The 18,176-nt window shown below is 43.3% G+C and overlaps 1 protein-coding gene across 2 annotated transcripts in view; it reads left to right on the forward strand.

Moving 5' to 3' along the window:
• Positions 1 to 18,176, forward strand: part of LOC143927234 (transient receptor potential cation channel subfamily M member 2-like) — a 219,172-nt gene that overhangs the window by 153,152 nt on the left and 47,844 nt on the right. For both annotated transcript variants that reach the window (XM_077451231.1, XM_077451230.1), the window contains exons 21-24: positions 144 to 315; positions 406 to 583; positions 8,709 to 8,890; positions 14,806 to 14,938. In XM_077451231.1, the coding sequence (XP_077307357.1) occupies positions 144 to 315; positions 406 to 583; positions 8,709 to 8,890; positions 14,806 to 14,938 (665 nt within the window). The remainder of the gene's footprint in view (positions 1 to 143; positions 316 to 405; positions 584 to 8,708; positions 8,891 to 14,805; positions 14,939 to 18,176) is intronic.

Here is an 18,176-nt window from a genome sequence, read left to right on the forward strand (position 1 = left end):
TTAGCATAGCATAGACCCGTATGATGTAGAGGTTTTTTAGTGGAATTAATAAAGGCACAATCTATTTTACCTAATCCGGAGTGGGGCTATCCAGAGTTTTTTCGTTTCTTCCATTAAGATCTTTAATCTTTGGCTTCATCCAGGTCAAAGACATCTTCTTCTTCCTCTTCCTCCTGGCTGTTTGGATTGTGTCGTACGGAGTGGCAAAGCAGGCGATTCTCACTACCAACGAAGAAAGGTTGAATTGGATTTTCCGCAACGTGATCTATGGACCCTACCTCACCCTCTTTGGTCAAATCCCATCAGAAATAGATAGTAAGTTGGCTGGTGCTTCTTGTGGTGAGTTGATGGCAGAATGGTTGAAGGTTATTATGATTGGGAGTACATAACATTTGTGTTTTTCAGGTTTAAATTTTGACATAACAAAATGTTCACAAAATGGCACCGACCCGGGCTTGCCAAAATGTGTTGTCAATGATGGAACCAACGCTTTGTTCCCGGAGTGGTTAACCATAATTCTCATGTGCCTATATCTCCTTCTGGCCAACATCCTTCTGCTCAATCTACTTATTGCAATGTTCAGGTAAGAAGAGTTCTTATTCACTTACAGCAATTGCTGATGTCATGGAGACAATCCTGCGCCCTTCTAGTTGTCCTGCCCACATATTGTATTCAACAGATTTTACAGGTGATCAGGTATATCAGGTGTTTAGTATCACAACACAAGAAGTTTCTAACTTTATAGCTTTTTCTACTAACTGTAGAAACACATCCCCCCCCCCCCCCACCCCGTAGTCGGGGACAGCAAGGACACTCACCTGCATCACACCCTCAAAATTAAGCCATATTTCCTTTTGTGTCTTAGAAAATGAAAAATAGCTTGGGAAAAACAAATTGCCCAAAGTGGGCGCACATCGGGAGACCCCTTTAGCATCCCCACAACGTATACAGGTATATGTATTAACACTCAGGAGCGCAGGGAGTTCAATTATATATATTTTTTCTTAAATTCCAAAATTCTTAAATTCCAAGCTAAACACTGTGGAAAACACAGGTGGTCCTCTCTCCGATCTATCTTATACCCTCTTGCTGAGTAATCTGCCTCTTCCAGTATTTATATCTATATTAATAGCACTCCCAATGGTGGATTTAGGGTACCCCCTTTGTGAAAAACAATCCCTCATATGGGCAAGCTCTCTCTCAAAACCCTAATCTTTTTTTACATATATTGCGCAAACTCAGGAATTGGCCCACAGGGTTCCCCGTAACTGCAAACACTGTAGCTGCTGGCTTTTAATAAGGACACTTACCTGTCCAGGGAGCCCGCGATGTGGGCCCCCCCCCAGGGCCAATCCGTCCATCGGATCGGATGCAAGCACCGCCATTCCAATAAGGGAAACCAGCAATGGAGTTTTGCGGCTTCACTTCCGGTTTCCGATTGTGCATGCGTGAGTCCCGTGTCGCTTTGTGAATGGCCAGCTTGTCTTCTGTGACACACACATGTCCCAGAAGACAATGGGGGCTCGCCGCAGAAGAGGATGTGACTTCCTCAGGATCTCTAAGTACTCTTAGTACTTCCAAAAAAGGTAAGTTAGAAAGTAAAATTATTTTTTAAATATCCAAAAACGAGGGGTGGAGAGGTGGACTTTCGTTTAAGACCACCTCTCAGAATTGGGTGGAACGCTGCTTTAACATTAATAAGTCACTGCAACCAGATGGCTTGCACCCGAGGGTCCTTAAGGAACTCAGTCAAGTAATTGCCACACCATTGTTGCTAATTTTTACTAACAGTCTGCTGACTGGAATGGTACCAGAAGATTGCAGAAAAGCCAATGTAGCACCAATATTTTTATTATTATTATTATTATTCAGGATTTATATAGCGCCAACAGTTTGCGCAGCGCTTTACAATATGAGGGCAGACAGTACACTTACAATACAAATCAATACAGGAGGGATCAGAGGGCCCTGCTCGTTAGAGCTTACAATCTAGAAGGGAGGGTCAAGTTGAAACAAAAGGTAATAACTGTAGGGGGGATGAGCTGATGGAGAAAATGAAAATACAGTTAGGTGTGGGTGGGGTAGGCTTCTCTGAAGAGAAGTGTTTTCAGGGATCGTCTAAAAGCTAATAAAGTAGGAGATAGGCGGACAGATTGGGGTAGGGCATTCCATAGGATTGGAGAGGCTTTGGAAAAGTCCTGGAGGCGAGTATGGGAGGAGGTGATGAGGGAGCTAGAGAGCAGGAGGTCTTGAGAGGAACGAAGAGAACGAGTAGGTTGGTATTTAGAGACTAAGCTAGTGATGTAGCTGGGGGCAGAGTTGTGGATGGCTTTGTACGTAGTTGCTAGTATTTTAAATTTAATTCTTTGGTCGAGGGGAAGTCAGTGGAGGGATTGACAGAGAGGAGTAGCAGACACAGAGCGATTGATAAGGTGGATGAGTCTGGCAGCGGCATTCATGATGGATTGAAGAGGTGATAGACTATGTAGAGGTAAGCCAATGAGAAGGGAGTTACAGTAGTCGAGGCGGGAGATGACCAGCGAGTGAATTAAGAGCTTTGTTGTGTCATTGGTTAGAAAGGGGCGTATTTTGGAGATGTTGCGGAGGTTGAGGCGGCAGGATTTGGACAGTGATTGGATGTGTTGCTTGAAGGAGAGTTCAGAGTCCAGGACTACTCCTAGAACCTTGGCGTGAGGGGATGGGCTTATGGTTGTGCCATCAATTTTGACAGTGAGATCAGGGGAAGGGGCATATGGGGGAGGAAAAATTAGAAGTTCGGTTTTGGATAGATTGATTTTGAGGAAGTGATGTGACATCCAGACTGATATATCTGATAGTAAATTAGTGATACGTGAGGAGACAGAGGGAGTGAGCTGAGGGGTAGAGAAATAGATATTTAAAAGTGGACCAAAATACATCCCTGGGAATTACAGATCAGTTAGCCTAACATCAATAGTATGCAAGCTCTTGGAGAGGATGATAAGGGACTATATACAAGATTTTAGTAATGACAACGATATCATCAGCATGGATTCTTGAAGAATCTTTCTTGCAAAACCAATCTATTAACCTTCCATGAGGAGGTGAGCTGCCATCTAGATTAACTGGATGGACTTGTGTCTTTTTTTCAACCTGTCTAACTATGTAACTATGTATAAAGGAAGGCCCGTAGACGTGGTGTATCTGGATTTTGCAAAGGCATTTGATACAGTTCCCCATAAGCGTTTACTGTACAAAGTAAGGTCTCTTGGCATGGACCATAGGGTGAGTACATGGATTGAAAACTGGCTTCAGGGGCGAGTTCAGAAAGTAGTATAAATGAGGAGTACTCGGAATGGTCCAGTGTGAAAAGTGGGGTCCCCCAGGGTTCTGTCCTGGGACCAATCTTTTTAAATTTATTCATAAACGACCTGAAGGATGGGGTAAACAGCTCAATCTCCGTATTTCTGAATGATACTAAGCTAAGCAGGGCAATCCTTTCTCAGCAGGATGTGGAAACCTTGCAAGAAGATCTGAACAAATTAGAGTGGGCAACTACATGGCAAATGAGGTTCAATGTAGAAAAATATAAAATAATACATATGGGTGGCAAAAATATGAATGTAATCTACTCACTAGAGGGTGAACCTCCTGGGGGAATCTAGGATAGAAAAGGACCTGGGGGTCCTAGTAGATGATAGGCTCAGCAATGGCATGCAATGCCAAGCTGCTGCAAGCAAAACCAACAGAATATTGGCATTAAAAAGGGGATCAACTCCAGAGATAAAATGATAATTCTCCCACTCTACAAGACTCTGGTCCAGCCGCATCTGGATTACGCTGTCCAGTTCTGAGCACCAGTCCTCAGGAAGGATGTACTGGAAATGGAACGAGTACAGGGAAGGGCAACAAAGCTAATAAAGGGTCTGGAGCATCTCAGCGACGGGGAAAGACTGCAAACACTGAACTTATTCTCTCCTGAGATGAGACGCTTGAGAGGGGATATGATTTCAATGTACAAATATCGTACTGGTGACCCCACAATAGGGATAAAACTTTTTTTGCGAAAGGGAATTTAAAAAGACACGTGGCCATTCACTAAAATTAGAAGAGAAGTGATTTAACCTTAAACTGCGTAGAGGGTTCTTTACTGTAAAAGCGGTAAGGATGTGGAATTCTCTTCCACAGACAGTGGTCTCAGCAGGGAGCATAGATAATTTCAAAAAACTATTAGATAGGCACTGGAACAACCACAACATACAGGAATATACAATGTAATACTGACATAAAAGCACACAAACAGGTTGGACTTGATGGACTTGTGTCTTTTTTCAACCTCACCAACTATGTAACTATGTAACATTGACACCCTAGGTCAGTGATGGCGAACCTTGGCACCCCAGATTTTTTTGGAACTACATTTCCCATGATGCTCAACTACACTGCAGAGTGGTTGCGCATCATGGGAAATGTAGTTCTAAAACATCTGGGGTGCCAAAGTTCGCCACCACTGCCCTAGGCTGTGCTACATTGACACCCTAGGTCAGACTATGCAGCAGCTACACATACCAAGCAAATCCTTTCCTAAGTATTTTATTTATTCTCATTTATTTTGCTGTTGCATTATTAAAACTGAATCATGTAATATATTTTCTGTAAATAATTTTCTGCGCCATTTTTCCTTTTTTTCATTAAAATTATATTTCAAAATCATTAAACCTGTGCGAAAAAATAAATAAAAAAGTTTTCCCTTGTATTGGGGCTGTGTCCACGCCACAATTGTTAACTACTAATTTTTGCCTAGGGGATTGAAGAAGTGAGATATACTTACCTAACCCTCCAATCCTCCCCATACAAGACCAGTTCCTGTGGCTCCTTCCGCCATGCAGTCTAGCCGTCTTATGCAGTGGACTGTTCCTGATGTTATCGAGCACATAGACCTGCTCTGGATGTGAGGATGTTAGGAACAGTCCACCGCCAGGTCGTGGGGGGGGGGGGGGGGGCGCCATTTTCCTCTGGAGTAAACCTCTGGTGAGTAAAAGGTTTCTGGTCACCCCTGGACAAAATGGGCAGTCAACCCATGCAGTGTGGGCACAGCCCCACTGCATGGTAAAGAAAAAAAAATAATTACCCAGAGCTAGGCTTCAAATCTTATCTCTAAATGCTCTAAATCAGCCATTCACAACCAGGGTTCTTCCAGAGGTTGTTAGGGGTTCCTTAGATTGTAACTGATTGACATCCCAGCTGGTGGTGCCTGATTCTGGTTCTGGTTCTGATTCTCCAGCACTACTTGGTAGATCTTTTTAGCTTGTTGTAAGCGTGACGTTTTTACCACCACTGTAAAGGAGGGATTTTTTCCACTGACCATACACACGTACACACGACCGGACTTTTTGACAGCAAAGGTCCGACGGAACGAGTCCATCGGACAATTCGATCATGTGTGGGCTCCATCGAACAATAGAACATGTTTTAAATTTTTTCCACTGGAACTCCGCCTGACCGAGAAATCCGTTCGTGTGTATGCTAGTCCGCCGGACAAAAAATGATGCTAGGGCAGCTATTGGCTGCTGGCTATGAACTTCCTTATTCTAGTCCGGTCGTACGTCATCACTTTCGAATCCGTCGGACTTTGGTGTGATTGTGTGTGGCCAAGTCCGTTCATTTGGGAAGTCCATCAGAACTCCGCCGAAAGTCTGTTGGAAAGACCGTCGGACCTAGTCCCTCAAAGTCCGGTCGTGTGTACGCGGCATAAGAGGCATTCTTCGCACTGGCCCATGAGGAATTAATTCTAGCAGGGGTTCCCTATGATCTAGAAATTATTTCAAGTGCTCCTTTAAGTTAAAAAGGTTGAGAAAGACTTCTCAAAATAATAACTAATGCCTCGTACACACGATCAAACAATGCGGTGGAAAAGTCCGGCAAACTCAAGTCTGCCGGACAATCCGCCCGTTTGTAGGCTCCGGCTGACTTTTTTTACCCAAAAGTCCGGCGGACTAAGAAAGTATTTTTGAACTCCAATATGTCCGCCGGACTCACATTTTGGCGGACAGTACGGCCGTTTGTGTACTAACCCACCGTACTTTTGAAATGAGCGAACTTTTCCCGCGCGGAGAAAAGTCCGCTCATTTTTAGCGCGTCTCCAGGTAGCCGGGGCCAGCGAAGGAGGCGTCGCTGGCCCCGTCACCTGGTATGGACTTAAAGGGGAACCCCTACGCCGAAAAATCCCCACCCCCCTTTCCTGGCCGGCCAGGTAGCGTGCTCGGATAAGGGTCTGATATGGACCTAGGGGGGACCCCCACGCCGATTTTTCGGCGCAGGGGCTCCCCTTTAAGTCCATACCAGGTGACGGGGCCAGCGACGCCTCCTTCGCTGGTCCAGGCTACCTGGAGCCGCGCTCAAAAAGTGCCGTGTGTGGGCAAGTAGCTCATTCAGAAAGTCCGGCGCACAGTCCGCCAAACTAAGTCCGCCGGATAGTCTGCGTTGTGTGTACGCGGCATTAGAATCCTTGCTCTTTGAAGAAGAATATCCCTGTCTGATGTGGCAGTGTGTATTACAGAAATTTCTTAAAGTGGAACTTTAGGCACCAACGTGAATATGGGCAAACAGGCAGGATTTTTATTGCAGAAGAGACATGCTTTGTCTATTCTGCATTAAAACTACTTACCTGCCTGTCCACCCCTGTACTGTAAGTTGAGCTCACTGCACAAATTTGGCAATGCCAAATCTGACAGAACTCCCATGTATGGGTGGGAGTGACGTCATCCTGGCCCCTACCAATGGCAGCGGCTGGCGATTGAGACTCAGAAACTGGCCACCCAAAGACATCAGTGGTTGGTGGTAAGTTCTGGGGATGGTGCATCGCTGGATTTGAGGTGAATATAGTTCTGCTTTAATGTCAGAATTGGTACAGCACAGCAGATACGGTGAACCCAGTGAGTTAACTGACCCTGGCCCTGTAACCACCACTCGCAGAACTGTTAGCACTTAAATTTTGGTCCTGTGGCATGGAACATCTCTGTGCAACATAAGGGTGAGAGTGCCATCACCTCATATTGGTGACAGCAAGAGGTTAGTGACACCATTGTGGTCACATATTCTTGGCAGTGGCCATGATCTAAAACTGACTTCCATTGCACCATCCATTAGCAGATGGAAAAATAGTGGGCCTAAAATTCTGCTTAAAAGTTACCACCTATGGTTTCCAAATAAATTTACTAAAAGCATATATGGTGATATGCAATTAGCGGACCTCCAGCTGTTGCAAAACTACAAGTCCCATCATGCTCTGCCTCTGGGTGTCATGCTTGTGGCTGTCAGTCTTGCTATGCATCATGGGACTTGTAGTTCTGCAACAGCTGGAGGTCCGCTAATTGCATATCCCTGGCATATAAGATCCCTTTTCATGTGTTGAGGGTTGCTGTGCCTGCACAAGTTGTTGGAAGCAAGGCTCAGAGCAGGGGTGGCTTATTTAAATTCTATTCAATGTCTCCCATCTGTGTGTCTTATAATATTACATTGTTCACATTGTTGTTGGGTCAGGCATATGTGTAGATTGCTCTCAAAGGCCGGGCACAGTTCAAACACCCCCAGAGAAATAAATGCAAGCTCAAAAACTGAGCTGTAATCTTTTTTTATAACTCAAAGTTGCAATTTCCTTAATGTGGCTGTAAAGCAGGGATCCTCAAACTACGGCCCTCCAGCTGTTGCAAAACTACACATCCCATGAGGCATTGTAAAACTCTGGCATTCACAGACATTTCTAGGCATGATGGGAATTGTAGTTCCTGAACAACTGGAGGGCCATAGTTTGAAGACCCCTGCTGTAAAGGCTGAAGGTATTTTTTAACCCTTCTGTGTGTTGCTCCCCCCATATTCACCTGAGCTCCCTCTTAATCTAGCGATGTGCACGAGAGCCTCGGCTGTCCCGGGACACCGTCTCCTCATTGGCTCCCACCGCTGTCAATTACAGCCAGTAAGCCAATGAGGAGCGAGCAGGGGGGAAGTGAGCCATGGATCTAGGTGTCTTATGTGGGAGGAGCCAGGAGCGCCACCAGTGGGGGGACCTTAGAAGAGAGTCGAGGCTGCTCTGTGCAAGAAATGAAAAGTGTTTATGCAGCGCTAGAAAACAAATCAAAGGCAGTCCATAAGAGTTTAGTGAAAGGAAGAGATGAGAGCCCAGCACCTGCTACAGTGTGAGATTGCAGCACACCACAACACAGTGTAAATGCAATCTCCTTACCAGAAGAAGAGAGAAAACAATCATATAACCAGGATCTGTATAGCAGCACCAGCATCAAGCACCAGGTGGATGGCTCCACGCCGTGGTAACACCGATGGGGAAACTTGCCTCTTTCCCTTTTCACCAAACAGGAATCCAATCAAAGACATCCAGTTTTCTGGTTCACTATGCTTAATCCCCCACTCATAAGGGCGATATCACCTTTTCGACTACAGCAGCTCTGCGCTCGGCTTGTTTTTTGCCTCAAACTGGTGCATGCACAATTGATGCAAATGGATTGTCTTTCACAGGATACACTGCACAGAGCAGGTAAGTATAACGTGTTTGTTATTTATTTTTTTATTTTTTTTAAAGCGGAACCTTTAATACCACTTTAAATAATACAACTTGTTTAATGAGCTGAATCTGTGAAAATGTTATAAACCTTGTGCATGTTATAATGCTGATAGCGGTGGAGGGTAACCACGTTTTCTTTCCTGTCCGACAGTTACACATTCGCAGACGTGGAAAGTCACACGGATCAAGTCTGGAAATTCCACCGCTTTGGTCTCATTAAAGAATATAATGAGCGTCCCGCAGCTCCTCCTCCATTCATCCTATTCACTCACTTACATGATCTTGTGAAACACGCAATTTGTAGAATTCCGGCCCATGGCCACAAAGTTCTGAGTAAGTGTAAATCCCCGGGAGCACCCAGCGCATCCCCAGGCAGGCTGCTGATGATACCGGCCCATGGCCTAAACACGGAGGCCTCTGCCATTGGGCTCTTACCTTGTGGGATCTGGTTTGGGATTGACCAGATGTTTCAGCATAAATCAGGCGCATTAAAGAGGAAGTAAACCCTGATGAGTTTACTTCCTCTTTCATTCCCTGCAAAGGCAAAGCATAATGGACTACTATGCATCGCATAGTAGTCCATTATGTGTCACTTACCTGACACAGGAGCCAGCGATGTCACCGCTGTCCCCTGTAGTCCGGCGCATCCATCTTCTCGGTGGGGTCTCGCTGCTCCACCGCTGGGATTCGGCGAAGCCGCAATGACGTCACTCCCGCGCATGCGCACGTGAGCCGACACGCGCGGCATCTTCATTGTTGACGGTGCCACGCTCAGTGCGCCTGCGCGCCGCTGTCCATGGCGCATGCGCCGTAGACAGCGGTGCCTGTCTTTCGGCAAATATCTCCTAAACCGTGTAGGTTTAGGAGATATTTCTTGGACCTACAGGTAAGCCTTAATCTAGGCTTACCTGTAGGTCAAAGTGTGTTGTAAGGGTTTACAACCACTTTAAACTTGCTATAGGAAGCTAAAATTGCATGATGCTGCATAAATGCTATTCTGGACTAGTGGAGCTTTCAGCATTTCCCCCCAGCTAACTTCTGTCTTTTTTTATCTCTTCCTTTCCCTAATTTCCTCCTATCCATCCAAAAATTGAAAATGAAAACAGCATATAGCTTCTATCAAGTTACTTTCTGTCAAAGTGTATGTTGACTCAAAATCAGTATTCTAGTGTTTGGTAGACATGTGCACACTGAAATATTTTGTTTCGTAATTTCATTTTCGTCCGAAAAATACATTTATTTAGTTACTCCCGAAATTTGTTTTTATTTATTTTGTTTAGTTAAAAAAGGCATTCGTCTGAGAATCCGAAATAATTAAGGTCGAATTTGTCATTGAAGGCTTATGGTGTCTGTCAAATGTTCTAAGAAGATTCGACGGAGCAGCTAAACTGTACGACGCGGCAATCGTGCATTTCTGGTCGAATTTTCCGCCTACAAGCTATAGTAGGATTCTAATGTTGTATGACACTAGTAATAATTATATTTATTAATTATTATTACTAGCTAACCAACATTAGAATTCTTCTATAGCCTATGGGTGGAGCATTTGATCATAAATGTCCTCTCGTGGCGACTGCTTCATCAAATCTTCATGTCGAATCTTTTCTCTCTATGTCGAATAATCTTGGACTATTAGAGTTAGGTTAGGCACATTCAACCTTTTCTGCTATTGTCTCTATAATGTCGAATCTTTTCTCTCTATGTCAAATCTTTTCTCTCTATGTCGAATCTTTTCTCTCTATGTCAAATCTTTTCTCTCTATGTCGAATCTTTTCTCTCTATGTCAAATCTTTTCTCTCTATGTAGAATCTTTTCTCTCTACGTAGAATCTTTTCTCTCTATGTCGACTGTTTTCTCTCTATGTAGAAAAATCTTGGACTAATAGAGTTAGGTTAGGCACATTCAACCTTTTCTGCTATTGTCTCTATAATGTTGAATCTTTTCTCTCTATGTCAAATCTTTTCTCTCTATCTCAAATCTTTTCTCTCTATGTCAAATCTTTTCTCTCTATGTAGAATAATCTTGAACTAATAGAGTTAGGTTAGGCACATTCAACCTTTTCTGCTATTGTCTCTATAATGTTGAATCTTTTCTCTCTATGTCAAATCTTTTCTCTCTATCTCGAATCTTTTCTCTCTATGTCAAATCTTTTCTCTCTATGTCAAATCTTTTCTCTCTATCTCGAATCTTTTCTCTCTATGTCAAATCTTTTCTCTCTATGTCAAATCTTTTCTCTCTATGTAGAATAATCTTGAACTAATAGAGTTAGTTTAGGCACATTCAACCTTTTCTGCAATTGTCTCTATAATATCAAATCTTTTCTCTCTATGTCGAATCTTTTCTCTCTATGTCAAATCTTTTCTCTCTATGTAGAATAATCTTGGACTAATAGAGTTAGGTTAGGCACATTCAACCTTTTCTGCTATTGTCTCTATAATGTTGAATCTTTTCTCTCTATGTCAAATCTTTTCTCTCTATCTCGAATCTTTTCTCTCTATGTCAAATCTTTTCTCTCTATGTAGAATCTTTTCTCTCTACGTAGAATCTTTTCTCTCTATGTAGAATCTTTTCTCTCTATGTAGAATCTTTTCTCTCTATGTCAAATCTTTTCTCTCTATGTCAAATATTTTCTCTCTATGTAGAATAATCTTGGACTAATAGAGTTAGGTTAGGCACATTCAACCTTTTCTGCTATTGTCTCTATAATGTCGAATCTTTTCTCTCTATGTCAAATCTTTTCTCTCTATGTCAAATCTTTTCTCTCTATGTAGAATCTTTTCTCTCTATGTCAAATCTTTTCTCTCTATGTAGAATCTTTTCTCTCTATGTCAAATCTTTTCTCTCTATGTAGAATCTTTTCTCTCTATGTCAAATCTTTTCTCTCTATGTCAAATCTTTTCTCTCTATGTAGAATCTTTTCTCTCTATGTCAAATCTTTTCTCTCTATGTCAAATCTTTTCTCTCTATGTAGAATCTTTTCTCTCTATGTCAAATCTTTTCTCTCTATGTAGAATCTTTTCTCTGTACGTAGAATCTTTTCTCTCTATGTAGAATCTTTTCTCTCTATGTAGAATCTTTTCTCTCTATGTCAAATCTTTTCTCTCTATGTCAAATCTTTTCTCTCTATGTAGAATAATCTTGGACTAATAGAGTTAGGTTAGGCACATTCAACCTTTTTTGCTATTGTCTCTATAATGTCGAATCTTTTCTCTCTATGTAGAATCTTTTCTCTCTATGTAGAATCTTTTCTCTCTATGTCAAATCTTTTCTCTCTATGTAGAATCTTTTCTCTCTACGTAGAATCTTTTCTCTCTACGTAGAATCTTTTCTCTCTACGTAGAATCTTTTCTCTCTATGTCAAATCTTTTCTCTCTATGTCAAATCTTTTCTCTCTATGTAGAATAATCTTGGACTAATAGAGTTAGGTTAGGCACATTCAACCTTTTCTGCTATTGTCTCTATAATATCAAATATTTTCTCTCTATGTCAAATCTTTTCTCTCTATGTAGAATAATCTTGGACTAATAGAGCTAAGGTCAGGCACATTCGACCACAGGTTTGATGGACACAGATCGCTATTGTCAGCATCATGTCGAATTTCCTATCTATATCGAACTGCTGTCACAACAAAAACGAAAAAAAAGCATTTGTTTATGTCGGATCTTTCGGTTTTCGGATTCTGCGCGTTCGTTTTAGTTTGTTAAAACGATAACAAAAATACCAGAAATTCAGACGAAAATGCATTCAGATGAAAACCAATGCACATGTCTAGTATTTGGTAGATGTTGTCTTTTTTGGTGTCTTTTACCTCTCGGAGGCTCAGTTGGTGAGATCTCTTTGAGTTCCTGGGTCACTCTGTACACCTTCTTTGTCTATAAAAATGGACTCCTGCCATTCCTGCTGGATTTTATCTTTATTTTATATTGTGGAGAATTTAACAGGGGTGCTGGAACACACAAGGGTGGATGAAAAACAAAAACAAATTCCCAAGTGGGCAGAAACAGGGTTGGGAATTTTAGTTGGGGGCTGACTCTGCCCAGTGCCTACCAGGTTTCACCTCTCATTTTTGAGAGGACTGCTCCTTTGTGGTATTGCATAGGAAATGTACAGTTGAGGTGTCCAATATTTCATAGTAAGAGAAAAAGGTGAAATTGCTGGCTATCTCGAACCAGAGATGTTTAGTAAGATTGCATTGTCAAGGAGGGAAATACCATTCCCCTCTTCAAAGACGTCTGTAGATTACAAAAGAGGAACTGTAAGTTAATTATTTTAAGGTTCTCAGGTACAATTTTGATAACATTTAAGTAAACGTGACTGGGCACATTAAATATTTTTTTAAATATTCTATTCAGGTTGTTGTGCTGGGTTTTTATGACTGCAGTTTGTTCTATTGTAGTTCCCTGGTTTCTTTCATACCCAAGCAACATGAATGTGTCTTGTCTTATACAAGCACTATGACTGCATTTTTTTCTTTTGAAAGGCCCCCTCCCAGCACTATGATTTTGTTTAGCCCATCAAAGCAACATGTCCGTATCTTGTCCTATCTGGAAATCATGACCACTTCTTGTCTACCCAGGACTTGTAGCCCTTGTACACACAGTCAGACATTCCAACAACAAAATCCGTCAGATTTTGTTCCGACGGATTTTGTCCGAAATTTGTGTTGCATACACACGGTCGGACAAAGTTGTCGGAAAATCCGATCGTACGTAACGTGATGACGTTATTTCGTTAGGACGGGACTACGTTCAGGGTAGTAGCCAATAGCTTTGGTCTAGAAATTTGATCTGAGCATGCGTGGCACTTTGTCCGATCGGAATGCTCTACACACAATCGGACAAAGTCCGATCGGATCATGTTGTCGGAAAGTTTTATAACCCAGCTCTAAAACTTTGTCGCTCGGATATTCCGACGGAAACAGTCCGATGGAGCCCACACACAGTCGGATTATTCGACAACACAGTCCGATCGGACATTTTCCGCCGGAACGTCCGACCGTGTATACAAGGGCTTAACCATATATTTTCCTATCCAACCATAATGAGCACATCTCCTATCTGAGCACCATGACTGTATCTTACCATATCTGAGCACAATGATCGCATCTTGTCATATCCCAGCATCATAATCATGTCCTTGCTCAGCACCATGATTATATCTTGCTTACTTGCTTACTATCTTATTCTGGTTACCATGGCTGCCTGTTGTCCTATCCCAACACTTCTCAACAAGGCCGTGTACAGGGCCTAGGCCAGTGAGGGGGGAGGGGGGGGTCAAAGCAGCAGGGTGAATCGGATGTGGGTAGGAAGCGTGATTGACATGGCAAGGGTGCAATTACTGGAACCAATCCCCTGTATGGCTATCTCTGCAGCAGCTGAAAGCTAGCATACTCTCTCCTTCCTACTGGCTTTCAGCTGCTGCAGAGAGAGCCATACAGGGGATTGGTTCCAGTAATTGCCCCCCCCCCCCCCCGCAGTGATCACCCTCCCTGTGCACCATAGAGAGTGGGGGAAGGGTCAAGGAAATATATCATATTTACCAGCCCCTTCCTTTTCTGAATGAACACAATGAGTGATTGGTATCAATCACTCTCTATGTTCACTCATAACTGAAACATAGTAAACTGTGTTTATTTGGGGGAGGGGGGTGGCCCTGTCAGTGTGGCTGTATGAGGCCCAGTGGTTTCTAACAGCAACCCTGCTTCCAACCTCTGTTTATAATTCAGTGAGTGTCAGCAGGAAGAAAGATGAACTTGCTACAATTTTTCCAAGCCAAAGGAAGTTAATAATAGATACCATTTACAAATGATCCATCTTTCAAAATGTTCCCATTTGTTTAAATTTAATCCTGAATGGAAATAAATGTAGCAACATGTGTGTGTTGATGATTTTAGAATGGGATGATTCGCGTGCATAGGCTCGCAGCGCTCATGTATACTAGGCTACTACTGGCTGCTCTGCAGTCAGCATAGGTAGTCTGTTGTCTGGCCTTCCTGCATTTCTGCTGTACCGATCTTAAATACAGACATCACGGTCCAGCAGAGAAGCCCGCAGGCCCCATTCAGCCCCCAATGTTCACATTATCCAACTTCCTCTCAAAATATGTTAGAACATTTCTATTCCTTCTTGATTGTACAGAACACATAGATAAGTAATACATCCAAACGTTATGGTCATATTGTAATAAAAAAAAAAAAAAAGAACTTTAGAAAATTGCACTGAAGAATGATGCTTTCTATCTCCTGACAGGGCGGGAGCTTGACCAGGAACAAGAGGCCTCATTGCTCTCCTGGGAGGCCTACATGAAGGACAACTACCAGCAGATGAAGCAACAGAAAGATGATGATAGCCAGGAGAATCTGGTGAAAGAGACAGCTGACAGGTAACATCTGTCATCTCTGTTGCCCTGCTTGCTGCAGCATTTAAGGGTGGCACAGTGGTGTAGTGTAGTGGTTAGCACTCTCGCCTAGCAGTAAAAAGGGTGCTGGTTCGTATCCCAACCACAACACTACCTGCCTGGAGTTTGCATGTTCTCCCTGTGCCTGCGTGGGTTTCCTCCAGGTACTCCAGTTTCCTCCCACACTCCAAAGACATGCAGGTAGGTTAATTGGCTTCTATCCAAAAATTGGCCCTAGTATATGAATGGGGACCTTGGATTGTGGGCTCCTTGAGGGTAGGGACCAATGTGAGTGTGCAGTATACAGGGATAGGGACAATTGTAGACACTCACTCAGGTTGAACTTGATGGACTGGTGTCTTTATTCAACCTTACTAACTAAGCAACTAAACTAAACATTAATGGGTAACTTTAGAGAGCGGTTGTAGGTGAGGTCCAGGTAAATGTACCCAACCTGTCACATACCACAACAAAAGCCACATTGACATTTAGTTTATCTTGTATTAGGTCCAACAGGATTATACACAGTACAGTAATACCTTGGCTTACGAGCATAATTCGTTCCAGAGAAATGCTTGTAATCTAAAGCACTCGTACAGTATCTCACAAAAGTAAGTACACCCCTCACATTTTTGTAAATATTTTATTCTATCTTTTCATGTGACAACACTGAAGAAATGACACTTGTCTACAATGTAAAGTAGTGAGTGTACAGCTTGTATAACAGTGTACATTTGTTGTCACCTCAAAATAACTCAACACACAGACATTAATGTCTAACCCGCTGGCAACAAAAGTGAGTACACCCCTAAGTAAAAATGTCCAAACTGGGCCCAAAGTGTCAATATTTTCGTGTGGCCGCCACTGGAGTCCTCTTCCACTACATGATGATATCACAGAGATGGTGGATGTTGGAGACCTTGCGCTCCTCCACCTTCCATTTAAGGATGCCCCACAGATGCTCAATAGGGTTTAGGTCTGGACACAGTCCATCACCTTTACCTTCAAAATCATTAGCAAGGCAGTAGACAACGCTCGCAAAGCTAGTCAGGATTTTTTTAAGAAAACACGCTACTCGCAATCCGAGGTTCCACTGTACTGGTAATGCACTGATCAGAAAGGTACAATAGAACACCTGTAACAGAAGGCCAATTTCACAATTACAAGTACAAAAGGAGTATTTCCACAGGAGGATGGTAATTTCAAACTATGAGACTTATGACACAGCTACCTGTCGTATAAGGCTGTCCAGTCTTCCTGTCTCGGGTATCAGATCAGAGTGTAATATACAAAGCAGGACTTTGAACAGGTAAAACCAGTTGTCGAACCCCACGATTCCCCTAGACATCAATGAGATGGACTTCACCCAATCTAGCTAGCTGGCCACAACAGCAGATACAAATTATAATATACATGCAATCTGGTGCATTCTAAGCCCTTGTACACACGGTCGGAGATTCAGACGGAATGTGTCCTATCGGACCGTATTGTTGGATATTCCGACTGTGTGTGGTCTCCATCGGACTGTTTCCGTCGGACCAAATTTTCCAACTTGCCGGAAATATTTTCCGACAAAATGCTCCGATCGGACATACTCCGATCATGTGTAGAGAATTCCGATCGGACAAAGTGCCACGCATGCTCAGATCAAATTACTACATCAAAGCTATTGGCTACTAGCCTGAACGTAGTCCCATCGTAAAGAAATAACGTCATCACGTTCTGAACGATTGGATTTTCCGACAACTTCGTCCGACCATGTGTATGCAACAGTTTCAGACAAAATCCGTCAGACAAAATCCAACGGATTTGGTTGTCAGAATCTCCGATCGTGTGTACAAGGGCTAAAAGTTTGTTGAAATTAGTGACATTAACCGCTGAAACCACAGATTGTGGAAGCGAGGTCCACAGCCTTACTGCTCTAGCAGCAAAGAAACCCTTGCGTAGTTTAAGGCTAAACCGATTCTCCTCCAACTTCATTGAGTGGCCATGTTAAATGACTTAGATTGAACTGTGGAGAGAACAATGTATAGATGACTTGACTGCACATCTGATATGACATCTTGGAATATGTGGTATAGTTTTCTTTGAATGAACCTCTACTTTCACTACCCTCCATACCCAGCAAGGCCTCTTTGAGGTTACATTTGACCCTTAAATCATTGTTTGAGATGTTTGTTTGATGGTGGGTTACTCCTATGGGCCGGTAGGCACACCTCTATATCTGGATCTTTATATACTGTATATCATGAAGTTCACCAGAGCTTTACAGGTTGCCACTGGAGTCCTCTTCCCCTCCCCCATGATGACATCACGGAGCTGGTGGATGTTAGAGAACTTGCCCTCCTCCACCTTCCATTTGAGGATGCCCCACAGATGCTCAATAGGGTTTAGGTCTGGAGACATGCTTGGCCAGTCCATCACCTTTACCCTCAGCTTCTTTAGCAAGGCAGTGGTCACTTTGGAATACTGCCCTGCGGCCCAGTCTCCAAAGGGAGGGTATCATGCTCTGCTTCAGTATGTCACAGTACATGTTGGCATTCATGGTTCCCTCAATGAGCTGTAGCTCCCCAGGGCCGGCAGCACTCATGCAGCCCCCGACCATGACATTCCCACCACCATGCTTGACTGTAGGCAGGGGCATTGCTAGGTCTGCAAAAGATCTGGGGCTAGAGCCCATAGCAGCATAGTAAAGAAAGTCATACGCTTGGACAGCATTCACATGTATATATAGTAATATACGTGTTTGTGTGTGTGTATATCCCCAGAGAGCCCCCCCCACTTACATCAGGGTCCCTGGAGAGCCTCCCCTCCCCTTGAGGACCCCTACAGAGACTCGGGCTATGGGCCCCAGATTCGGGGCTATAACTCCAAAAGGCACCCCCTAGGGATGCCACTGACTGTAGGCAAGACACACTTGTCTTTGTACTCCTCACATGGTTGCCACCACACACGCTTCACACCATCTGAACCAAACAAGTTTATCTTGGTCTCATCAGACCACCGAACGTGGTTCCAAAAATCCATCTCCTTAGTCTGCTTGTCTTCCACAAACTGTTTGCAGGCTTTCTTGTGCATCATCTTTAGAAGAGGCTTCCTTCTGGGACAACAGTCATGCAGTCCAATTTGATGCAGTGTGCGGCGTATGGTCTGAGCATTGACAGGCTGACCCCCCACCCCTTCAACCTCTGCAGTAATGCTGGCAGCACTCATACGTCTATTT

Source organism: Lithobates pipiens, unplaced genomic scaffold, assembly GCF_037356315.1.
Source record: "Lithobates pipiens isolate NorthernLeopardFrog02 unplaced genomic scaffold, aLitPip1_a1.2 Scaffold_23, whole genome shotgun sequence".
NCBI lineage: Eukaryota > Metazoa > Chordata > Amphibia > Anura > Ranidae > Lithobates > Lithobates pipiens.